Source organism: Alosa pseudoharengus, unplaced genomic scaffold (assembly GCF_046254945.1).
Source record: "Alosa pseudoharengus isolate Yale_2024_CS ecotype anadromous, Long Island Sound unplaced genomic scaffold, YU_APseudo_1.1 YU_APseudo_1.1_scf_23, whole genome shotgun sequence".
In the NCBI taxonomy this organism is placed as follows: domain Eukaryota; kingdom Metazoa; phylum Chordata; class Actinopteri; order Clupeiformes; family Clupeidae; genus Alosa; species Alosa pseudoharengus.
The window spans coordinates 25,489,771-25,516,804 of record NW_027468685.1 but is presented as its reverse complement, the minus strand read 5'-3'; the positions used below and the strand labels follow the sequence as shown (position 1 = coordinate 25,516,804).

The 27,034-nt window shown below is 44.9% G+C and overlaps 1 protein-coding gene across 2 annotated transcripts in view; it reads right to left on the bottom strand.

The window, feature by feature from the left end:
• The window catches only part of rapgef5a (Rap guanine nucleotide exchange factor (GEF) 5a), a 78,276-nt gene extending 59,724 nt beyond the window's left edge, over positions 1-18,552 (bottom strand). The window contains exons 1-4 of one of the 2 annotated variants that reach the window (XM_076302144.1): positions 18,106-18,552; positions 6,171-6,221; positions 3,991-4,097; positions 883-1,004 (exon numbers count right to left, since the gene is read on the bottom strand). In XM_076302144.1, coding sequence (XP_076158259.1) covers positions 883-1,004; positions 3,991-4,097; positions 6,171-6,221; positions 18,106-18,261 — 436 coding nt within the window. In that variant the 5' untranslated portion in view covers positions 18,262-18,552. The remainder of the gene's footprint in view (positions 1-882; positions 1,005-3,990; positions 4,098-6,170; positions 6,222-18,105) is intronic. The other variant, XM_076302145.1, reaches the window with a different exon arrangement.
• Positions 18,553-27,034: the final 8,482 nt, after the last annotated feature.

The window sequence follows — 27,034 nt, the reverse complement described above, 5'->3', positions numbered from 1 at the left end:
GCTCTCCGACTGAATGGATTTTTCAAGATTCAAGATGGTTTATTATCATTCCTACATTTCTTACATTCTACATTCCCAATAAATACATTCCCAATAAATAGAAATAAAAATAGTAAAACAATTAAAAATAAGTAAAAAAAAAAAAAACTTGTTCACTTAGCATGCAAACTGGAGTATTCCAAATTTTGATAATACTCGGATTGCAGCTTTACTCCAATTGTTTTGTGCATGTAACTGCACTGACTGTAAACATATTCCAATTACAGCCCAGTGTAAAACAGTCTTGATTTGGGCTGGACTTGGACCACATTTGGGCCATATCTGTTTCAGAGTCTCCTCCTGTTATGGATTTGTTCCATTTGTCTGACATCATAGCCATGGCTTGACTATTCCATAACAAAAAGCTATCAACACCTGGTTGCACATTATTATTAGTACCACTTGCACAACAATGTTTTGGAATTGTAACAAGGACATGCAAAACACTGATTTTCGCCTGCTGTTTGCTTTCACAGCTTTGCCTTACAACGGCATCGTGTGATGTCACTTCCGGTTATGCGGACGACTAGGTCATTACAGTCAGAGTTTTGCACCTGCAGCAGATTTGAAGAGAATGAACCTTCTGTACCTTCCCAGCAGAGCTGCACCAGCAGCACAATGTAATGGCTAATAAAGAGGTGATGTATGGAGGTATGGGTGAGGGAGAGAGAGAGAGAGAGGAAGAGAGAGAGAGAAGGAGAAAAAGGGACAGCAGGAGAAGGGCAGAGGCAGAGAGGGAGAAAGAGGGAGACAGAAAGGAAGAGTAGGATAGGGGAGAGGCAGAGAGATAGAGAGAGGGAGAGAGAGAGTAAAATAGATAGAGAGAGGAGGGGGGGGGTGTACCTGAGTGCAGGATACCCAGCTCCAGCAGCACCTGCCAGATCCTGGCTCCCATCATCCTGCACTGCACAAACACACACTGCTCCAGCAGCCACTGCACCAGCTCCACACCCACATAGCTCCTCCTGGAAAGAAATACACAAACACACGCACACGTTAGGACATCACACACACACACACACACACATTAGGACATCACACACACATTAGGACATCACACACACACACTACTCCACAACCACATAATGCCTCCTTAAGAAAAATACACACACACATTAGGACATTACACACACTGCTCCACACCCACATACCTCCTCCTGAGGAATAACACACACACACACGTTTAGGTTAGTTAAGTCATCACAAACACTGCTCCCACATAGCTCCTCCTGAAGAGAAATACACACACACACACGTTAGGACATCACACATACACTACTCTTCAACTACTCTACTCTACCCACATATTGTAGTTTTTCCTGATACAGTACGAAACACACATACACATCAAGACATTACACACACACACATGCGCGCGCACACACACACACACACACACACACACACACACAGCTCCTCCAGATCAGGCCCGCCAGCAGGTTTCATACGGCCCTCCCGGATGTTTTGGGTAGGAAGGGAAATTAGAAAAAAAGAAATCGTAGCTCCTCCTGATAAGAAACACACATAAATCAAGACATTACACATACACAAACACACACAGACACACTAACATTAAGACACCACACACACACACTGCTCCCCAACACCCACATACTGTAGCTGCTCCTGAAGAGTAACACACATACATTAAGACATTACACACATACACACATACACATACACAAATAGACACACAGACACACTACTCAAACACCTGAAACAGCATTGGTCTACACCTCACATACACTGCACATAACTCCTCCTGAAGAGACAAACATATTACAAACACACACATATTTCAAACACATTATACAAACATGTGTGAGAGTACAAACACACAGTGACAACTTTGCAGCTCATCTTAAAACACACACACACACCCACACACACATACACACACACATACACACACACACACACACAACACACACACACACACAGCTTGTGAATGACTGGACAGGCCTCTTTGTAACCCCACGGAGAAACCTACACGTGGTATACCGGTTACACAGACACGTCTGGACAAACACCCTGCTCAAACAATAACTGCACGATTAAGCCATCGGATCCTGAAGAGGAAAACACACATTTCACATCCGCACACACACACACACACCCTCAGCAAGTTCACCTAATATGCAGGACCGACTGTACACATACTTATAGTAAGTAACTTATACCTGGACAAACACATCACCAATATGCACACACTGACACAGAACAACTCCAGCATGAAGTCCTTTCCTAGAAACACACACACGCACACACAGTGAGAGATAAACAGCAACAAGAAGACTGTTAATACTGCAGTGTGACTGTACGTTTCATGTGTCCCCTGAGCGGAACATGTGTGAGGTTGGCTCTGTGTCAGTGTTTGTGCTCCTAACCACACCTATGGGTCTTAGAACAGTACATACCATACACTCAGCCCCTATACACACACCTTGCTCAGTCTCCTTCTCCCTGATTCATTCATTCATTCATTGACTCTCTCTTTCTCCATTTCACACTTTCAGCATATTTTTTTCATTGTACTACTTTTTACATATTTTTTTTCATTCTTCACCCTCCATTCTACTATTTCCATGTCTCCCCAAGTACTTCCCCTCAGGATACAGATCCCTTCTGATTGGCTGCGGGTGGTGTCATTCCAGTGGGAGTGCAGTCTGGCCGAGAGCCATCGATCACAGCAGATACCGAGGGGGTGATGACTCAGCTAACACCCCCCAGCATATGCGCACACACACACACACACACACACACACACACACACACACACACACACACACACACACACACACACACACACACACACACACACACACACACACACACACACACACACACACACACACACACACACACACACACACACACACACACACACACACACACACACACACACAAACAAACACACACACACTACATATGCACATATAAAACCTCAAAGGCACACAAACACACATAACCACAAAAACACGCTCACACATACACAAACAAGCATTCACCTACCCTGATAGCCCCACACCCCCACACTACAAGACAGATACACACACACACACACACTCCACTCCAATCCAGTCCAAACATGGTCCAACACTAATTCTACCTGAGCTGAACAGGATCTTATTGTGGCACACAGACACACACACACACAGGGTCACAGACACAGTCACACAACAAAGGCACTCAGGAATCAATAGTCCATTCACTTGACTGTCTGGTAAGGTACATGGCGGTCTTTCATCAGGCGCAGATAAAAGCCAGCGCTAAAAATAAATAAATGAACAGACACACGATAAATCTATAAACACACACGCACACACACACACACACATATAAAAACACAGAAATAAATCTATAAATAACAGACCCCCTGACAGAAAAACACAATATTTGTTTCTCTCCCTTTCTCTCTGAAGTACTGAAGAGCACTGAGATAAAATTACAATAATTAGTTTCTATACATACAGAAAGAGTGAGAAAGAAAGAAAGAAAAAGAGGGAGAGAGAGAGAGGCATAGTCTGATGATTCTAAAAAAATATGTGACAAACAGACAATGAAGATAACAGTCTAAACAAAATGTGGGCGGTGGTAGTGTAGTGGTTTAGGAGCTGGGCTAGCGTGCAGTAGCCTGAAAGTTGTTGGTTCAATTTCCAGCTTCCACCGTTGTGCCCTTGAGCAAGGCACTTAACCCCAAGTTGCTCCGGGGACAATGTAATCCCTTGTAATATAGCTGACATATGTAAGTCACTTTGGTCAAGAAGTGTCTGCTAAATGTAATGTAATGTAATGTAAAATATCACACACACACACACACACACACACACACACACACACACACACACAAGGCCTAGCCTGATGATTCCAAAATAAATGTGACACACAAACAGACAAAGATAAAAGTCTAAACAAAATATCTATCACACACACACAAATAGAAGGCCTGACCTGATGATGCGCGCCAGGTGGATCTTGTCTTTGGCCGGGTAGGGTCCATGGGACAGGAAGGCATTCCTCAGCGCTCGGCCCGCACACGGGAAACTCTGGGAGCACGTCTGACACAACACACACAGACACATAGATGTGTGTTAAATCACACCAACAGATGTTAGTCATGAACCCTGTGTGTGTGTGTGTGTGTGTATTTGTGTTTATCTGCGAATGAGTGTGTCTGTGTGAGTATGTGCTTCTTCGTCTGCCATTGTTTGTTTTAGGCTGGCTGTGACCTTGTCTGTGTGTGTGTGTGTGTGTGTGTGTGTGTGTGTGTGTGTGTCTGTTTGCATACAATTTGAATGAGTTCTCTTTTTGACTGTGGGGTAGGAGGATACATAAGCTCAAGCCTGAAGCACACAGAAGCAGTTTCATGTGTGTTACTGTACATCTGTAGTTCTGTTACACACACGCTATGAAAGATGACAAGCACCACCACAGTGCACATACACACACCTGTTTACATAAAACACAGGATGATTTCATAGCAATCTCCCCGACAAATAATAATAATTAAAAATAGCTTATTTTGCATAACAAATAATGTCATCCCACAGGTTGTCCTATCAAACAGCAACTTCAGGAAAGAGCGTCTGGAATTTCCCCCTTCTTCCCGTTTATCGCTCTTGTTCTGACTTCCTGTCTTCCTCCGCACTCTTTCTTTTTTTTTTTCCCTCATTCTTTCGTCGTCCCGCCAGTAGTCGACTAATAAATCTGCCTATATGACTCAGCTCTCCAACATTACATTAGCGCTGCTGGAGGAGTTGTCAAACACGTGGAGACATATTTTTCTGGAGTCTAACATGCAGAGAGAGAGAGAGAAAGAAAGAAAGAGAAATGAAGAAAGAGAGAAAGAGAGATGGATAAAGAAAAAGAGACAGAGAGAGAGAAAGAAAGAGAGCAAGATAGATAAAGTGAGAGAGAGTGAGAGAGAGAGACATCTACATCCAGCCACTGACAATATGTTCAGCAATGGCTACTAATTTGCAGCAACGTAACTAGGCTTCTTAAATTATGTAATATAATAACTATAAATAGTTCAATACATTTGCTGAGAAACAATCAGGTTTAATTGAAGACATTTAAGAGGCATGGCACATGTTTTGACAGAAACAGGGCAAAAGCTGCCTGCTACAACCAAATCGTATTTTTGCTCGTGTCAAAGAAATGGACCTTCTGTGCAGCTTGATGTACTAGAACCTTGAACCGTTTCAAATACATGAGGTCTATGCATTATACAGCACTGCTTACAGCTTTACACAGACAACTACAGAAGAGTCAGGAAGAGACTCACAACAAGTGCCATCTCTCCTGAGCCAAATCACAGAAAATCACATCAGTCTTGTAAATCACCTGGGGAGGTATTACAGCTTGCTCCAAAAAAAAAGAAAACAATTAAGCTTAATTGTTTCACAAAGTAATTTTTCCTCCTCTTGGCTGTTGTAATCTACGCCATCCCTGAGAGGCACAGCGGTTAGCAAAAACGTGTAACACTAGCCGGTCGTTTAGCCGGCTTGTGCGCTGCACCTTAACGGCTCCGGCATGTTAGAGGGATTACGGGGGGGCTTTGGAGACGCGTGCTCCCCATTATGATAACCAGAGGAGCTTGGATCGCACAAGGAAAAAGAGGAGGAGGAGGAGGAGGAAGAAGAGAGGGCTGAGGAGGGAAGGGAAGGAGAAGAGAAGAGAGGAGAGGAAAGGAGAGGAGGCCTCATCAACACGAAGAGTACCGATTAACATCACAAGCCCCTTTGTGCTTCAGGGCCTTCCTCAGGGACCTCTGATTAAGCATGCATACACACGTGTGCATGCAGCAGCACACACACACACACACACACACACTCTTTTAAAATCTATTCACTTGCCCACTCTTTCTATATACTTTTCTCTGAATCACACAGATACAGATACACACACACACACACACAGCGAAAGATAATTGTAATCTGGTTGCAGTGATGAATATTGGTGTGTGGGAGTGTGTGTCTTTGTGTGTGCACTGCATGATGTCATAGCTGCACATGTTTGTGGGGATGTGCCAAAAATGCAGTCATTGCTTTGTGTATTCAGGGCACAGGTGTCTCTACCCAAGACCAGAAAGTGTGTGTGTGTGTGTGTGTGGTTATGGATTTCCCTACCTTTTGTCGGGGGAGTCCAGCGCTCGGTCCAGGGATGGTGTCAGGTGACTGCTGCCAAGACACAATCAATAAAAACAAACAAGGTCATAATGGCGTCTAAAACAAACAGCAGGACAGGCCTTTCAGAGGAGATACTGCCGCCATGCAAGCCGGAGCAAACACAAACACACACACACTCATGCCAACAGGACACAGATCTTCATCTCACCTAACACACTTTTAACAGTTATGAACAAAGAAAATGTAAAATCTGAAGAATTTCATATATATATATCAGATGTATATTACCCGTAATATTGTCTAAGCCTATTCATCATATAATATTGCATATTAAATGTAATGTGTATTTCATACTGTATAAATCAATAATATGTATGAAACGTCATTCCTTATAATCATTCAATAAATTTAAAAAACATCTACGTGAAATTAAGCATGATTATTCCGCAAGTGCGAACAATGGTGCAAAATGACACAAAATGGTGTCAATAGAAGAGTGAATGTGAAGTCGTGCTAACATATGGCAGAGGGGGCTCCCAGTGTCTGCCCTGCCCTGCTGCTCGGAAAGAGGGGGCATTTGCATGAACTCAGTGAACCCTCGTCTGACAGAGCTCTGATCAAACACCTCATCTCCCAGCGTGCAGTCCACCACATTATTTCCCATTACACCACTGTGGAGAGGCTCGCTGCAAGCTCACATATAACTCACACACACACACACAATAACACACTCACACACACAGCATGATTGCAGAGGCTCTTGCTCCTCATCTATAATACACAGCTTCATTGTCAAAATCTCCACCAGCTCACATGTACTTCAATGCATATTAACTGTGGAGCTTCTTCTTTCCGTACAACACAGCATTAGCATAGAATCCATCTTCTCTAATATTTAGAATTACAAAAGGCCCTCTACATCTTCAGATGTACTACACAATGACAGCAACCTCTCAACCATTACTCCTCATGTAGGCTAATAATGCTATATCAACTAGACTAGATCTCAAACATTAATCATACCACATAGAAGTAGGGTAGAACCTCTACATCTTCAAATATGTACCATTTAAGACAGCAGATCCTCAGCTACTTCACTTCCTGCCCTCCATCTGAATTTCGCGCTGTCGCGAAGCAGCAATGTGACGTCACGTGAAACCAAGCAATTTAGCGTAATACAACAGCACACTACTATACTAGTACAACGCATTACTATTCCATATGCATACTACTCCAACTTCACAGCAGTCTCCACCTGCGAATACGGATTGTTTTGGATGGATGATTGAATGTGAATGAAAATGACTGAAGTCTAGCCCTGTGTAGGTAGGCCTACTTCAGAATCTAAGAACCAACTCAATGAATACTGAACTTTGCCTGTACTTTGGAAAACAAAGAGGTCAAAAAACTAGTCTCTCAACATCAACTTGCGTCCAGACTAACAGAGTTGCGGTGCTGTTATAGAAGGCGTTCGGCTGCGGCCTGGTTCTGAAGGGGACAGAGAGAGAGAGAGAGAGAGAGAGAGAGAGTTACTGATGCTAAACTGTTAAATTAGCCTTCAGTGCCAAGCGAGCGAGTGTGAGGAGAGGAGAGGAGACGGATCATTAGGCAGATCTAGAACTAGAAGAGTGATCTTCGTTATCGCTGCTATGGAGCCGCTCAGCGGTTCCGCTACACGACGTGCAGCGCTCCGCCGCCTCTTCCTGTCTGCATAACGTACACACAGTCTCCCAGATATCGGCCCAACAGCCCGGCGCAGGAAGTGGGTCACCCATCGTCTCTGCGCTCAACTGCCATGAAGTCACAAAACTCTCTACTTGCTCCAATAAACTTGAACTCATGAGAAGGTTACAGTGTCCAGTGTTTCCCACAGAACTGAAATCCATTTGTGGTGGTTGGTTTGCAGATTAACTTGAATGCAACAGTTTTTAACAAATTAGCTCAGCGTGGTTATGATGCTAACCAGATTTAAGCACAATTTAGTACAACCTGGAAAATCATTGTGTGGTGGTCAATGCTGATATTGTGGTGGGCCGCCACAAATAAGTCAATGTATTGGAAACACTGCTGTCCTTGGTCAACTGAATGAGGAGGAACTGGTTGATTAAGACCATGGAGTGGTGCAGTAGTGCAGGTCCCTAAACTGTTATCTAGGCCTCCTAAAGAATAGGACAATCAGATGTGATGAACGCCTACAAAGGAATGCTGAGTAAACTGGCCCGGAGTACCTCTCGAAATCAGAATTCAAACCATCTGTCACTCAAATCACCTCATCTTGCAACCACAAGCCACAAAATACTTAGCTGTCAGTCAGAGAGCACAGATTTCAAAGTGCCGCAATGCTCAATTCCTGCGAAGTGTGCTTGCAGAACGACTTCTCATCACCCTAGTCCCCTGACGGCAAATGAATGGAGCCATTCTGAATTCCAGTTGCACTTCGCTTGACTGTTGTGTTTGAATGTCGTGGCCTCTAGCAGTGACACCGTCCACAAGCATCAACCAGGAACTTGTCTGGTGAATCATCAGCATAACAAAAGGCGAGACTGGGCAGACGGATGCTAATCAGGCACACTGGTATCAGATAGCAGGTGCAAACTGTGATGCTGATCTGGCCCCGATCTGGAACGTTTCCTGCCAGATTGGTGCCATATCAGTGCCAAATCTGCTCTGGGCCAGGGCCAGACATGATGTGGAGTTCTGATGCTCTCTATGGGGTGATACTGACACAATTGAGACACACAGGAGACCAACGATGGGCTCACACACACACCTGCCAGCTCATCCTGACTAAGGCAGAAATGAAATAATTATGGTTGCCCAGAGGTTGTGATGGGACAGGTATGACACACACACACACACACACACACACACACGCTCCTCAAAGTCTCCACCTGCCTGTATTGTAATGCACATTAACTGCGGAGCTTCAACTTTTTTACATACCACACTCCTCTACTAAACAGAATTACAGTAGAAACCTCCTCTATATCCTCAGACATGATACACAGTGATAGTCATCTCTCCTCATGACTGTTATGAGCGGCGAAACTCAAAGGAGCATATCAGGTAATCTGGCACGTCCAGATCGGCGCCAGGTCGGGGACCGATGCGTGCCGGAGAGTGAGGGCGTCTCTCCAACAGTGTATACTAGAGGGATGATGGGTACGAGCGGCGAGGCTCAGAGGAGCGTGTCGGATGACTGATGGGTACGTGGCGGCAGTGACAGAGGTGGAGGAGGAGGAGGAAGAGGAAGCACTACTTAGATTCCTCCTCACCGTTTTCAGACCCGCAAAACTCGCCTTAATCCTCTTACTGTTCCCTTGTGCCATTTGTCACCGGCAAAACGTCAAAAAGTAAAAGTAAGAAAAGACACACACACACACACACGGAAATCCCACGCATTCATTAGCACCATTCTGTCAGGCGCCAGGCCTGGCTAGGCCCAATGTGTACCCACACACACGCCACACCAAGTGGGACACACATACACATGGGATAAGAGAGGAGATCTCACATACAAGGACAGCAACTCATTTACAAAGTTGCTGTGCAGTGTGTGTGTGTGTGTGGGGGGGGGTGTTCAGCGGCGATGACAGACGCGAGACAGTCCGTCTTTCCGGTCCTGGCTGTATGTGGGTGTTTTGGCTGAATGTGAGTATTGTTGTCTGTCTACAAGAAGTGAGTGGGACCGGCTGGGTCTGATGTGGAGTATTGATTTTGGAGTGGCGTAATGTACAAGGCGGGTTTTTCCAGTGGGGGGGGGGGGTGGGGGATTTGTAGACTACTGCAGACAGTGTTTGGGCTGGGAGAGAAGTGGAGCACAGAGTGCACTCGAGCATGGAGATAACTGTGTAAGTGTGTGGGAGAGGGAGTGAGTGAGTAAGAGAGAGAGAGAGAGAGAGTATGTGGCTGTATGAGAGAGAAAGTGTGTATGTATGTATGTATGTATGTATGTGTGTGTGTGTATGTGAGAGAGTGCTTGCATCTTTACAGGAACAGTGATGCAGGCCACGGCAGGCTCAGAGAAGAGAAGAGAAAGGAGGAGAGGAGTAGAAGAGAAAAGAGGAGAGGAAAAGAGAAAAGACGGGAAGAGTAGAGAAAAGAAGAGAAAGGAGGAGAAGAGAAGAGAGTTTATCTCCCTCTGAAAATCGTCTCTCTCTCCCTCCCAATGATAATCACCTCTGTTTTCCACTGAAAATCGTCTCTCTCTCCAACTGGAAATTGTCTCACTGGAGTTGTGTGAAGCATGTAATAACTGGATGTGTGTGTGAGTGTTTCAGAGATATAGCACAAGTGGCGAATGTATGTGTGTGAGTGTTTCAGAGATATAGCAAAGTGGTAAATGTATGTGTGTGTGAATGTTTCAGAGATATAGCAAAGTGGCGAATGTATGTGTGTGTGAGTGTTTCAGAGATATAGTAAAGTGGTGAATGTATGTGTGTGTGAATGTTTCAGAGATATAGCAAAGTGGTGAATGTATGTGTGTGTCTACGCATTTCCGAGGTATAGCACAAGTGTCTGGTGAGTGTTTCAGTGATGTGGCATTTCAGAGCAGAGCAGTGAGTATGTGTGTGAGTGTTTCAGTAGTGTGGACATGCAAATTCAGTATGTGGTTTCAGTATTTCCAGTGTTCCAGTATTTCTGTCCTGCATGGCTTCCCATACGGCTTCTCACATTCCCCTGCGTCTGCGCCACACTCATTCATCCCTGTCCGCCTCCTCTTCCTCTTCCTCCTACCCCTGTTTATTCCTCATCTCCGCCACCTCCACCAGCTCTTAATCTCCCTCCCTCCATCTCCATCTCCCTTCCTATAGCCCTCTATCTGTCATTCTCTCTTCCCTTCCTCCATCTCTCTCACTCTCTCTATCCCTTCCTATCTTTTTATCCCTCTATTCCTCTATCTGTCCCTCTCCTTCCATCCTTCAATCTCTCTCTCCCTCATCCATATCCTCCCTTGCTTTATCTATCGGTCACCCTTCCCCCCTCTCTGTTTCTCCCTCTCTTTCCCTGTCCTTCAATCTCTCTTCCTTCCTCCTCTCTCCCTCCATCTCTTTCCCTCACTATCCCTCTCCATCTTTCTCTGTCCTTCAATTTCTCTACCCCCCCCCCCCTCTCCCTGGGAGCAGAAACACTCAGCATGGAGGCCTCTCCTCTCCAGCAGGGGGGGGCAGCTCCCTGAATCCTGTTAAATTGGGCAGCTGTTTCTCTCAGCAGAGACCCAAGACAAGGCACTCCGTCAGAGAGCCTCAGAGCTGGAGGGAGCTGACTGATCTTTCTCTCTCTCTCTCTTTCTGTCCCTCTCTCTCTCTCTTTCTGTCTCTCTCCTCTCCTTTTTCTCTCTGTCACTCTCCCGCTCTCTATCTTTCTTTCTCTGTCTGCTTCAGTGTCAGTCTCTCTCTCTGTCAGTCTTTCACCCACCCTCTCTTTCCCTATTCCCTCTCTCAATCTTAAATCAATTAAATTTCTTTCAATTCAATAAGCTTCATTGTGTTATTGGCATGACTGTACAACAGTAATACAATAGTAAAAGTATAATATTGCTAAATCATGAAATATAAATTATACATCATTATAATAAAATAACAAAAACAAAAAAATTGTTCATCAAGGGGAAAATGTTTGCATTACAATATAAATGCATTACAATAATAAAATAAAATGACAAAAACTGTCTGCTAAATACCATTCTCATTAACATATACATATAGTTGATCACTGTATTTCTCTATCTTCATATCTGTGTCAGTCTCTTTTCTTTCCATTTTCACCTTCTATTCCTTCGTTCTCTCTCTCTTTTACTCTCTAAATATGGCTGTGTCTGTCTGTCTGTCTATCTGCCTCCTCCTCCCAGCGGCTCCATCGGCCACTGCAGTAGCTACAGTGAAGGACATTTATTTGATATGCTAGAGAGAGGGGGGGGGATAGAGGGAGAGAGAGGGGAGGAAGAGAGAGGGAGGGAGAGAGGAGAGAGAGAGAAGAGAGGAAGGGAGAGAGTAGAAGAGAGCAAGAATGGAGAGAAAGAGAGGGAGGAAGAGAGAGAGCTAGAAACAGAGGGGAACAGACGGAGAGAGAAAGAGAGGAGGGTATAAAGGAGGGTATAAAAAGGACGGAATAAAGGTGGACGGGGAACAGAAGAACAACAACAATGTTTGGAAGATGAGAAGAGAGTGGGAGTAGGCAGAGGAGGGGAAAATAGGAAGTGACAAACACACAAGGGAGGATAAGAGAACAGATAAACAGAGAAAAGGGGTGGAGAGAGAGAAAGAAAAGAGAAGGGTGAGAGGGAGAGAAGGCAAAGAAAGAGAGAAAAAAAGAGTCAAGTGAGAACGTGACATGAGAGAAACTGGAGTAAGAGAGATAAGGATGGAGGGAAGAGAGAGAAGTAGAGAGGAAGAGACAGATGGAGCGAGGCAGTGAGGGAGAAGGAGTGGAGTAGAGAGACAGAGAGGAGAGAAGAAGACAGAGAGGGCCCACAAGATAGAGTGAGGGAGAGAGAGAGAGAGAGAGAGAGGGAGAGAGAGAGAGAGCGCAAGTGATAGAGAGACAGGCGATGCGTTTATCTACGTGAAGACTTCAAAGCACAGGGAGGGCAGCCCTGTTTGCTGCGAGTGTGTGACTGTGTGTGGGTCATTATCTGGCAGAAATGGATTACTCCCAGATTAGAGTGCTCAGCGTGGTTCAGCTCTGTAGCGCCACACGATCTCTCATGCTTGCTTGCTCGCACACACACACACACACACACACACACACACACACACACACACACACACACACACACACACACACACACACACACACACACACACACACACACACACACACACACACACACACACACACACACACACACACACACACACACACACAGTCACCTACTAACACACACTCACACAGACAGAACAGCACATGCATAATATGGTTATGTTCTCATACATACACAAACATCTACACACATTCCCTCATTCTCTCTCACACACACACAATCACTCTCTCTCACACACGCACACATACACACAGAGCTCAACACGACTTGCGTCTCTCCTCCCGGGGTAAATCTGCCGTGGCAAGATGGAGACATCAAACAGGCTCTGTCTCAGTTCATTTACATGCACGCAAGTGCGCACACACACACCACACACACACACACACACACACACACACACACACACAGAGACACGCATGCACTTAAATTACCATGCACACCCCACATACACTAAAGCTCCAATATCCCTGTGCAAGTTTAAAACTTGCACAAATTCTCTCTCTGTCTGTCTCTCTCTCTGTCTCTCACGCACACACACACACGCACACGCACACGCACACACACACAGACACACACACACACGCACACACACACACGCACACGCACACACACACACGCACACGCACACACACACTGCGGTGTGCAAATACAAGTGAGGATTACCAAGTACGCTATTGTTATTTAATCTCCGTTTGTGGCACTGCGTCCAAATGGGATTTGGGGAAAGATAGGTTACATGGATAACAAAATAAAACATCATATAAATAAAATAAAGCCTCATATGCCGGTGCATGAACTCACTAGGTGAAGGTTTTCTGCAATGCAAGGTTTCTATGTCACTTATATGATGCATTCTCATTGCATTATACTGTGTAAACTTACATAATAACTACAAATATTAAATCCTATGAATTCTTATGAATGTGTTATATCTTCATGTACTGCATAGAGAGGTCAGATATTACGATGCCAAGATCAAGGCCATATTTTTTGCGGCTCATGTTTTTTGGATGCTGAAATCTGTGCCGTTTACTAGCCCGGACCCAGCATCCCGAATCGTGCCGAGTGAGACCCTAACCAGTCTCAGAGGATTTTGTTCTACGTTGAAATATGGGCCTGGCCAAGAACAGATGTTCAGGGATGGAAAACAGAGAAAGAGGGGAAGAGAGAGAGAGAGATGGAAGAAAGAGGGAGGGATGGAAGAAAGAAAGAGTTGAAATTCACATTCACAAGCAAAAGTCTTGTGTCATTGTCACTCCTTTTTGATTCGGAAAAAAATATATCCTTGTCAGCCAAAATCTGCTATAAGTACACAAGACTACAAGATCTCTGCTTTAACACACACCATCACCAAGACAAAAACGACAGTGGTAGTATTACATAGTAGAAATAACAAGAGTGGCAGAGTCAACCCAGTTCATTAATACACACACTTTCATGGAAGCCACATTAAGTGATTCTTCAGCTAATAATTTCATTCAAAAAATTAATTCCTATTCATCTTCTCTGACCTGCTGAACTGATAAAGTCAAAGCCGACTGACACCAACCTAGGACGCAAGCAGAACTACGTTGACGGCAGAATAAGCCCTCATTAAGCCAGCACTGCCGAGGACTCCTTTGACCTGATAGGGGAGATGATGAACACGCTTCAAGTCATGACAGACACTTCATAAGACCCTTTTCCTTTCCCCCCCCCCCCCCCCCCCCGAGATAAATCATGTGTGATATGCATGGCTGGTGCAGGGGGCAGCACAGAACTGGAAGAGACGGAGGGACGGAGAAGGAGACGGAGACCAAGAGGAGCGGAGAGGAGCAGAGAAGAGGAGAGAGGAGCGGAGAGGAGCGGAGAGGAGCAGAGCGGAGAGGAGCAGAGAGGAGAAGATGACCAAAATGAGATGAGCTGCAAGCGGAGAGATAAGAGAGGAGCAGAGAGGACGGTCCATCATGTCCGCGCCGGGCAAACGGCCCAGCGTTCTTCTCAAGAACCCCATATGAGAAAGAGAGAGAGAGAGGGAGAGATAGAGGGAGGAAGAGAGAGAGAGAGAGATCATTTTATGTGTGTGTGTGAATGACACAGAGAGAAAGAGAAAGAGTGAGAGAGAGAGAGAGAGAGAGAGAAAGAGATAGTGAGATAGAGAGAGAGAGAAAACGTGCACCTCATCACAAGACCCACAGTGCACATCTCGGGTGGAGGCGGGTGGAGTGATGTTGGGTGGACTATTGAGGTGGAGGGGGGTTGAAAATAATTTTGCAAGGCTCTGTCTGACAAGATTTCACCCTACAAGCTGCTCAGATGCACACACAGCAGGGGCTTCTGTAGGCTTTTTGCAGACAGCACGCGGCATGCGGGGAGATTAAGAGCAGAGGAGGAAGATGAGCTAATGCACTGCCTCCGCCACCGTCATCATCCTCATCATCAGCACTGAGACAGCACTTCAAACTCCAAACCTCAGCGACACACACACACACACACACACACACACACACACACACACACACACACACACACACACACACACACACACACACACACACACACACACACACACACACACACACACACACACACACACACACACACACACACACACACACAGACACAGACACACACACAGACACACACACAGACACACACATGCGCTTTCATATCCACCGTGAGCTAAAGCTGACCCTCCAACCTCTCCCACAGAGAGTGTTTGGATGTCAGGGGCGTCTGAGCATCGTTTGTGTGTCTCTCCACCTAATCCTCACGCATGGCGGGCTAAAGCCCACAGCTGGCTGACGACGGTGTCCTCCTCCATCATCGCCACCTCCTCCTCTCCTTCCTTTTCCTCTCTCCTCTCCCCCTCTCCTCTGCATCCCTCTTCCTTCCCACAGCTAATCCTTAAAAACACAGCTAGATTTGCCAACCTCTTTAGAGGACAGCCGGGGTAGTGAAAAAAAAAAAGATCAGTGGCACGTCTCCAACAAAAGAGAGCAATAGTCCCCTTGCAGGCATTTTCATCTTCCCCCTCGAGCTTTTCCATAAAAACCCAATGTCACAATGTAGAGCTATTCCACAAAGTCTGAAAGATAGAATTCAGTAATCTTCCAAAGAGTCCTAAGAGAGAATTTAGAGGTCTTCCACAAAGGTCTAATGGTAGAATTAAGAGATTCTGAGCTCATGCTTCTGTATTTAAAGATAAAAAATACCTTAATTTTTTTGTCTTGCAGTCTTTCAGTGTGAACTTCTCCACTTGCATCATAATTAAGAGATCTCCCACAAAGTTCTAATGGTAGAATTTGAAAGATCTACCACAAAAAAAATGGTAGAATTTGAAGATCTAGGCCTACCACAAAGTTCTAATGACAAAAGTTAGAGGTAATAATGCTCTGGCAATATTGTGCAATGGGAAGAAGTCATGCCAAGAAAGTACACAATGAATTGAACTGGATTGAATATTCCAGAACATTCTAAACAGCGGATGTAGAGACCCTTCACAGAGCTCCTCCTCAGGGTTCTTACTCAGCCATATTGACACATTCCATGAGTGTAACAGGTCATCACATCAGTTAGTTTCAGCTTCACCTAATCTGTGCTTTCAAAGCACAATCCAAATATATGATGATTAAGACAGGCAAGTCTCGACAGATATGCTTCACGCCTCCGAATTATTGTTTAAAGAAGGAAAACAGGATAAATGCAACCAGACAAATGGAATAAAACAGGCACCAATAAAACAAGTAATAACTGCCAAATTAATTCCAAACCACGACAGCTTGCCTGTTTATCTAAACACAGTGTTTGTATGGTACACAATTCCTCTCAGTGACTACCATGAAGGCCATTACATTTGCTGTGAATGTAAACAGCCAACAACAGATTCTAGTTCAAAGTCGCAGCACTGCTCCGTGACACCATTTTGGAGGGAGAGGGAGAAAGAAAGAGAGAGAGAGAGTCCATGCTCTGGTAGTTAAGTGCTAAATTGCTGAGGGGGAGACAATCTGCTGGGCAGACATGTAGCACGGAGCCAGAAAAGCACACGAGGAAGGACCATCTAAAAAACATACAGGTCTTCTGCGTTTTGCCATTCACCTGCTTTTAGATGCTTACATTACATATGACCTGTCCATTAAAATGGGTCTAACTCTGCATTTCTGGTGCAAGGGCAATTTAAAAACAACAGTGTGTGTGAGAGAGAGAGAATGTTATGTGTGTTATGTTGTATGTAACAATAGCTTTGGCAACACTGTTCATACAGTCATGCTAATAAAGCAGCTTGAATTTGAATTTGAGAGAGAGAGAGAGAGAGAGAGAGAGAGAGAGTGTGTGTGTGTGTGTGGGGGGGGGGGGTCCTGTAGTACAGTGCATGTCCTTGGAAAGATGTAGTGCCTTTGCTTTTAGAGGCAGTTATCCTTGCCTGAGTGCACCTATGTCCACAGGAAGAGTAGGTTCTCCCCTGCTAATGAACGTCATCACCCGAATTACAGGGTAATGCAGGCCCTGATCACAATGTCAGTAGCCTAGGCGGCGGCCTACAGTCTTTTTTTATACTTGTTTTGACACATCCATCTCGAGAGAAAACGTGTCATTGACTCCAACGCCTTCATAATGATGTCTGTATGCAAAAATAGGCTACCATTCCCTCGCTCAAACCAAACTAGGTTCAACCTGTCGTCGCTGCAGCCTTTGAATGACTTCTTAATTCAGAAATAAATCTGTCCATGGTCTGATGATCATTTACTGGAACGATGCCATTAAAGGGTAGTTAGGCTATATGTGTTTTAGGGCCGTGACATGGTAGCCTGTACGACAGCTAAGTTGGTAAGGCTATGATCATGCCAGGTGTGAGTGGGCTGAAGAAGGATCCTGTTGCCTTAGATACCATGACATAAAAAATACGCTGAATTTTCCCATTATCAATGACAACAGAAAAATACGATTCATAAATAAAGGTCGTCACAGAATATATCTATAAACAACAAGGGTATCCAGTTTAAGTCATATCTGTCCACATTAATCCAATTATACATTTACTACCGTGCGTCTTCGATAAACAAGCCGTGGCAGAGGAACCTCATTGGGGCGGCAGTGGAAACATATCCACAGTCTCTCTCCTTTAACGCCAAATAATCATTAACCTCGATGAGGACAGACACGTTTGACTATAATGTAGGGTAGTCTACTCACACTTTTCTTCCTCAAATGCAGTCCGTGTTTCAACAAGCCAGGTAGATCTTTGATCTTCTGCTTCAACTGAACCTGTTCCCTTGCGTTTCTGTTCCAGCGCCAGGTAGCCAGGAGTCCGTCCTCTGGTGCGGAGGGGACGCTCTCGGATTCCTCCATATCCCTAACGGAGCTGTCTCTCTCACACACACCCGTTTGGGATCACCATTACCCCCGTTCGCCTTCTCTGCTCGACGTTATTTGCATCTGCAATATACCGCGCGTTCAACCGAACGAGTTCCCGCAGCAACACGCGACGACGCTGCTCCACCCAGCGCTTGGCGTTTTCCTCCTCCGTAGTAACCTACTATCAGTTTTTCTGTCTCCCTGTCTCCCTCTCTCTCTTTCTCTCTCTCTCACTCTCTCTACCGCTCACGCTTTCGCTCGACCATGAGCGTGTGTATTAGAATGTAAGTGTGCATTAAGGCTTGGGGACAAGTGTAGGCGAGGAGAGGGGGAGGTGGCACCGGCCAGTCACTCACAGGTGCGGAAACATCACTGCATCACTTCCACCTAGACCCTCGGGGGGGAATTCGCTCGAACTGGTGTCGACAGTAGAACAAGGCAACGACACCCCTCAGCATGATCACCGTTGCGTGCCTAAAGTTAGCCCTAGTTTCGTGGCCCCCACGACATATGGCCGCTTTGTTTATAAAGCCTACCTGTCGGGCAAGACTCACCTTTGTTGTTGACAGCACCTGTCTTTGCATTTGACAGAATATTGAAATTCTGCACGTATCCCTACTCAGAAAAGACAGGAATACCTTTGCCCCATTTTGCACAACTTTTTAAAACAAAAATGAGAAAGTTGCGGGGTCTGCATTCCAGAAATCAGTCCCAGTAATCTAACCTAACCAGGGATTTTAAAATGTTTTAGCAACAGTGGGTGCTTTTGTAACAATAACATTACCAATGGCCTACTGAACTAACATCAATGCAGATATCCCATACCATTAACATGAGCCTCTCCACAATGACTATGGACAGGACACCTGACCTGAGCATATCCTTCTATGGATATATTTCTGCTTTTGCGGGGGAAAGGACGTTATGTCCACAAGATACTTTGTTTGCCACTGATCATGACCATGATATCCATTTCCACTGTTGTCAGTGCATTACAGCCACTGAGTAACGGGCAAAATGAAATGTGGGTCTCAGTACTGTGCCTTCACACTTCTTTTGTTGTGGGTATTGTCCTCCCAAATATTTAAACTTATTTCAAATAATTGGTACGTGCTTGTTGTATTTGATTTACCTACATACGCTATACATGGTTATGGTTATGGTTACTGTATTTAGCAGACACTTTTGTCCAAAGCAACTTATAAAATATGAACATTACAACAGTTAAAATTAACAGTAAACAGATCTTTAAAAGTTGGTAAGCCTACATTAAGCTAAAATAGCAATAATAACAATAATCTTGATACAATATAAAATACCAATAATGAAAATAAACAAAAAACATAAATATACAAACCATAATATAATTATTGTAAATGTATGTGTGTTACAATGTTAACTTGAGGATTTACGTTTTAATCACATATACTTTCTGGCAATGTTCTGGGGGGAGGGGAGACATTATGTTGTGAGGCAGGTGCAACCGCTTTCTTTGTCCTTTTCTACGGCTGCCAAACAATGACTGTGTTTAGCAAACAGTCACCTTGTCTATAGAGCCTTTCTCTGCATTGCTATTGTTATATACAGCCACGCCTACTTGAGATTCAGCGCACAGGTATCATCCAATGAGAATGGGCAGAGACTCATTATATAAATGAGTGACACACTTTTAAACTTCTGGAAAAAGCTGGATTGGATGGGATAGGATGCCTTGATCTCTGTTTCTCAGCTCAAACCCACTGTAAATTACTTTAGGGTAATGTTGACAGAGTGACAAGTAGGATGTATAGCTCTCAAATAAAAGGACTTTGAACTTTGGAGAGTTTGCACAGTAACATACACACACACACACACACACACATTTTATATACACTATTTGGTTCCACTTTACAAGTCAAGTTTCATTAGGAATCAAATTTTCTGAATAATAAAATAAAAATGCTTCCTATAACACACACACACACAGAGACACACACACAGACACACACACAGACAGACACAGACACAGACACAGACACACACACACACACACACACACACACACACACACACACACACACACACACACACACACACACACACACACACACACACACACACACGTGTCTACAGCACAGGTGATGATAGAATACTTTGTCTTTGTCTCCAAAGCTTCCAACGCTTCAACTGTGGGGCATTGAGCAACAGTGGGCTCTACCAGCCAGTGGCCACAAACACTTGCCTGAGTGTGGTGTTAGTTTACACCTTTGAAGGACTGCGCTTGTGATATGAGGTGGATAACGTCTCCCTGCCGGTGGTGTTGTCTTTCACGGGCGGGGCTGCAGGGACCTGGGAAGTGTAGGGAATGGGGGAGGGGTTGGGCTTATTTGAATTTTTTCTCTGATGTGGCCAAGGCTTCAGGACTGCTTTGTGTGACTGAGGATGACATTTAAATGACTTAATGGGACGACAGCAGCAGAGTTTTAGATTTTGTGCAGCCTTTCTCCCGGCATACACATACACACACACACGCGCACACACACACACACACACACACACACACACACACACACACACACACAGACAGTGTGCAGACTTACATACACATAAAAATACATATTCACACTTACTCACACAGATACACACACATAATCTTTCTCTTTTTTTCTTTCTTCTCTCTCTCTCTCTCTCTCTCTCTCTCTCTCTCTCTCTCTCTCTCTCTCTCTCTTTCTCACACACGCATACGCACACAGTAGCCTATTTGCTGGAGCTTTAGATGTGGCGTATAAGCGTTGTTTTGGTTCTAGGGTCTTGTCCGCCTGCACAGCCCAAGGGTGCTTTCCTATTAACACACATCACATGCCCCTGCCAGGCGGAGATGGCTGCTTAATAATGCATGTTGGAAATGGTTTGTAGCTTAAATGCTGGTTGCCCCCCGCCCTCCACACACACCGACACACACACACATACACACACACACACTCACTGCCTGCGTCTCTCAGAGCGCACCCACCCCACCCAACCCTCTGCTGGTTAGTCCCCTGCTGACCTGAACATTGTCCAATCAAAGGAACACCTGCTGTCAGAGCGCCTTGTCTGTTCTACAGCGGCAGAGCTGGTGTCCCCCAATGAAGGGTTGAACAAATAAAGATCATTAATCTTCTATTTCTCAGTACAAAGAGAGCAGGAGGGCTGGCGTTGTAATCATTTCCAGTTGTATTGCGTTGTATTGCCTCACTCTGGTGCAATAACGAGATTTAAATCTTTTAAAAGGTCATCCTTTCAGATTGCCTGAACGGATATCCTTTCGCCCAATTTGTGTTGGCTTGTTGTTGTTGTTGTTTCTTTACTTAATAAACAGGAAATAAAATCACAAACATGGCATGGCTGTTCAAGAGGAACAACAACTGTTGGAGAGACCACTGTGAGGAGGATAATCACGCGCGGTGCTCGCTAGTAGGCCAGTGTCACTGTGAAGGATTGCCTCCTTGTATTGCTGAATTCTAAGCACTGCCCTGAGGGGGTTTAGACAGTAAGGTTTGCAGCGTGGGGGGAGGAGGTGGGTAATGGGGGGGGTATCTTTACTTGCAGTGCTGCTGTCAGCAGGGCAGGTGGCTTTGGTAAAGAGAGGGGGGGGTGTGTTAGTGTGAGGATGATGTGTAGTGTAGTCTATGGTGTGTGTGTGTGTGTGTATGGCTCATGGTGTGTGTGTGTATGAGTGGTGGCGGGTGAGTGTAGTGTAGTGTGTGTGTATATGGTTTGATGTGGTAAGTGTATGTGTGTGTTTGTGTGTGTGTTGTTGTTGTGTGTTGATGTGTGAGTGTGGTGAGTGTGTGTGTGTGTGTGTGTATTTGTGTGTGAGGGTGTGATGAGTGTGTATGTATGTGTGTATTTATATGTGAGGGTGTGGTGTGTGTGTGAGAGAGAAGAACTCTGGGAGTGTCCCAATCATCTCTTCTCTATTTCCAGGCTTGGCAGGGAGGTGTTAGATGACAGCAGCCATACAGGGGGCCCCCCGAGAGAGACACAGAAGAGAGAGTTCAGGAGGGAACATGCTGCCAGAAGACACGTGTATTAGACCATCTCACCATACCTCACCGAGGGCCTGGAATAATGCTTCGATTGGACTGTGAATTGGGACTGATTGGTCTGCATGCCCAGCAGACAGGTAGCTCCTCTGAGAAGCCTGGGGGAGAGGTGTTGCTACAGGGGGAGGAAGGTGGGGAGGGAGTCCTCCGTTGTAGGCCATGAGGCATTTCCAACGTTGGAACGTACTTAAGCATTCTACAGACCCACCTCACCTGAGTAGAGTGTGTCAGAGCAGACCATCAGAGAAGTGCTGACACAAGATTTACTGCCAACATGTCAGCTTCTCTGTTCACTTCTACTCACCCCCACCTCCACCTCTCTCTCCATTTCCCTCTCTCTCTCTCACACACACACACACATACTGTACATATGGAGAATGCACCGTTTCGTCACATTTTTCATTGCTTCTGTAAACGGGTGACAGTTCATTTTGCAGTTCATCAATGCAGAGCGGATTGTCTGAGTATGCAGTTATACTGCTGGCATGGACACACAAAATTTGTTTGAAGGAATGCTCTCTCTCTCTCACACACACACACACACACACACACACACACACACACACACACACACACACACACACACACTGTTACGACCCCCTGTGCCCTCTTCAGGCTTGGCATAGCCAATACACTGATAGTGCTTACTTTAGCTCAACTAATTGGTTAATGGTATATATCGTAACACCCCCAATTTCCACCACTTTTGTTCAGAAATTCTAAAACAATGATGTTTTTTAACACTTCAAAATAACATTTACTAAATGAACCTTACATTTTTCAGTAGCCATAGGTGTGTAGATTTGAACAAAATCTGGTTTGGTTCTTAACGGGAGCATTTACTGCCTGAAATATCCGATTTTGTTTACCACGCTTAGAGTTATAGTGCTGGCCTGATGGGTCGCCTATTTACACCGTTTCAACGGCACATGGACGGTTAGACCGAGAATTCTCGTCGTGAAATTAAAATTCCACTGGAGCTCCAAGCGGTTGTGTACACGCAGCCTTACAACACTGTTTACAGCTCTTCGAGTCACGGTAAAATGTCATTTTTGGTACATAGCTAATTTAGATACACCTATGGTGTGGGTGGTTGCGTTTCTATAGGAGTCCGCTGTCTTGGTTTGTATAGAAATGGATATTAAGTGACACATACACGCAAGGCGGTGGAAATACGGGACCGGTGGAAATTGGGGGTGTTACGATACCTGGGTTAATCGGTTGGGCTATATACAGGGTTTTTTCTCTCCCTGTCTCTCTCTCGCTGGGTCATTTCTGGGTTCGGCACATTTCTGATTTGAAGACACAAAGATTGATTTCTTTCCTACACGCACCTTATCTCTTTCTATATGTTTTACTCCACTTTTGCATTGCACCCACGTACGTACATACATTCTATTTTCTCCCTTAGACATCTTGTGAACTGCAGTAATTATGACCGCCGCGCAGCAAAGCAGCGGTCATATAGGTTTAGTCAGATTTTTTTTTTTTTCTTTTTCTTTTTCTTTTTTTTCCTTCTTTTTCGCATTTCCAAATTTCCGTCAAGGATTCCCGGGACACTGAAAGAACGGGGTACACAAAACTTGGTAGGCATGTAACCCCATATGGATAGCATGAAACCATCGTTTTTCATTTTGATCTGTAGCCCCCCCGCTGGACTGGACCCCCCGAAAGGAGGGTAGGGCAGACACAGTTTTCTGTGAATATCTCGAGAACCGTAGGGTTTAGGAGGACCATTTTTTTTGTATGTTGATCTCAAGGGGCCATGTCAACCCATTCCATAACCCCTCATTTCATGTATAGCACCACCTAGTTAAACACAAAAAAGTAAAAATGAAGTGTTGTCATCGCAGGTATCTGTGACCTAACATAGTCAAAACTGCACGAAATTGGAAGTGTAGGATCATTATGACACCCTCTGAATGCACGCCAAGTTTTGTGGAATTCCATTCATGGGGGGCCACACATTAAATTAATTTATGTTACTATACACCAACTGGTCTGTAGGTGGCCGGAGACAGTTTTCTGTGAATATCTCGAGAACCGTAGGGCCTAGGAGGTCCACCTTTTTTTCGTATGTTGGTCTTAAGGGGGCATGTCAACCTATCCCATTACCACTTATTTCATGTATAGTGCCACCTAGTTAAAAATTAAAAAGCAAAAAATTAGGTGTTTTCATCACAATATCTCTGGCTGACATGGTCAAAACTGCACGAAATTGAAAGTGTAGGATCATTATGACACCCTCCGAATGCATGCCAAGTTTTGTGAACTTTCGTTCATGGGGGGCCTTACAATAAAATAATTTATGTGTACATTTAGTGACATACACCAACAAGGATTCCCGGGACACTGAAAGACCAGGGTACACGAAACTTGGTGGGCATGTACCCCACATGGATAGCATGGAGGGCAGGGCAGACACAGTTTTCTGTGAATATCTTGAGAACTGTAGGGCCAAGGATGACCAATTTTTTCCGAATGTTTGCCTTCAGGGGTCATGTTAACCCATTCCATATGCACACATGTGCATAAACAGATACATACGCACACATACATTCACATTAATCATACGTATGACACATACTCACACAGTAGACATATGTACGCATGCATGCATATGCACAAACACAGGCACATACTGTACGCAGGCACACACACAATCACGCACACACACACACACACACACACACACACACACACACACACACACACACACACACACACACACACACACACACATAAACATGTACACGCACACATGCACACAATTCAAGAATTTCTCAGAATTATGAACAGGCAAGATGGGGGTGGGGTTGTATAAAATGAATTTTACATGTGAAATCTATGAACTAATCATGTTTTGGTACTTGTTGTCTAGAAGATACCAGTGAGAATTGAGTGTGGATAATGCAATTTAGTGCGACAGTTAGAATCATATAGGCCTTTCAGCGTGATTTATTTTTGTGGAAAAAATGTGCTGGACTGGGCGGCGGTCATATTTTGTACCGCTCTGCGGTACATCTAGTTTAATATTTAGTAATTACATTTAAAGAAATATATTTTGGTTGACCAAACCACCTTGTCCGCCTTCCTCTTTTATGTACGGTCTCGAGCCGGCCATAACACACACACACACACACACTTAATTTGGTAAAATAATCAAGGCATAATATATCCTACTGCCTGATTTGATTTTAATATATGATTATTGTGTTCAAAGTGGCAGTAGTAGTTGTTGTAGAAGTAGTAGCAGTAGTAATGTTAGTAAGTAATGTAAAGTAGTAGTAGTGGTTTTTACATCATTCAGTTTGATCAAAGTGTACCATAATTTGTTCCAGCATATTTACCCCCCCCCCCCCCCCCCCCCCCTCTCTCTCTCATGCAGCACTTCAGGCTGTCATACAAAATCTATAATATACTCAGTTACGCAACCACAATAATCAGAGCTGTCTCGCCTCATATGTGATATTTAAACCAACCCCCACACTGGTGTGTGTGTGTGTGTGTGTGTGTGTGTGTGTGTGCCCATGTGCATTTTTGTGTGAGCTTCTGCATGTGTGTGTGTGTGTGTGTGTGTGTTTGTGTGTGTGTGTGTGCATTTGTGCTGTAAACCTTAAGAGCACGCCAGTAGTCTCAGATTTTGGGGTGGGGGAGGGCTGAAATGGTGGCTAGCTGTGGGTTTGTGTTGAGGCAGCAGGTCAGCAGAGGCCTCATCGGTCCTCCAAAAATGGGGAAGGGGTCAGCATAGAACCAGAAGAATAGTGGAGGTGTACAATGACCACTTTACACCACTCTTATCAGTGTGTTTGTGTGTGTGTGTGTGTGTGTGTGAGCATGGAGCCAGAAGCCAGGCGAAAGGTGCAGCACAACGGGAAACATTGTCAGGAGCCCAGCTGCCATCATCTCACACACACACACACACACACACACACACACACACACACACACACACACACACACACACACTCCACTACTTCATATGCCGGGAGGTCTCCCTCTTGGGCCTCAATTCTCTTTTCTCTTTTTCTTCCAGACAGAGGTCTCATCTTTCGCTCTCTCTCCCCGCAGGCTTGGGAGGAGAGGCAGTGTGAAAGACAAACACACACACACACACACACACACACTCACACACACACACACACACACACACACACACACACACACACACACACACTCACACACACACACACACACACACACACACTCACACACACACACACACACACACACACACACACTCACACTCACACACACACACACACACACACACACACACACACACATACACACACACACACACACACATACACAATCACTCCCCTGTATAAGCTTCATACAGCAGTCACACTATAATCACTCGAACACAATTCAAACTCAATGCTGCCGTTACATCTATTGCAATTTATCAGTGGTGACTTGGCTTGTACATCCCATCTCTCCGCAGTAGCCACATTTATCAGCAAAAACAATGTTTGGGTGCTCAAGGATTACTTGAGGTGTTTACAGGGTGTCTGTGTATGAGAGCTGAGTGTTATATTTCCTACTGTTAGCAGATGCAGCCGGCAGTGTGGTGGAGCTGTGGCAGTCATTCCCTTCCTCCTCTCTCTCTCTCTCTCTCTCTCTCTCTCACACACACACACACACACACACACACACACAAACACACACACACACACAGACACACACACACACACACA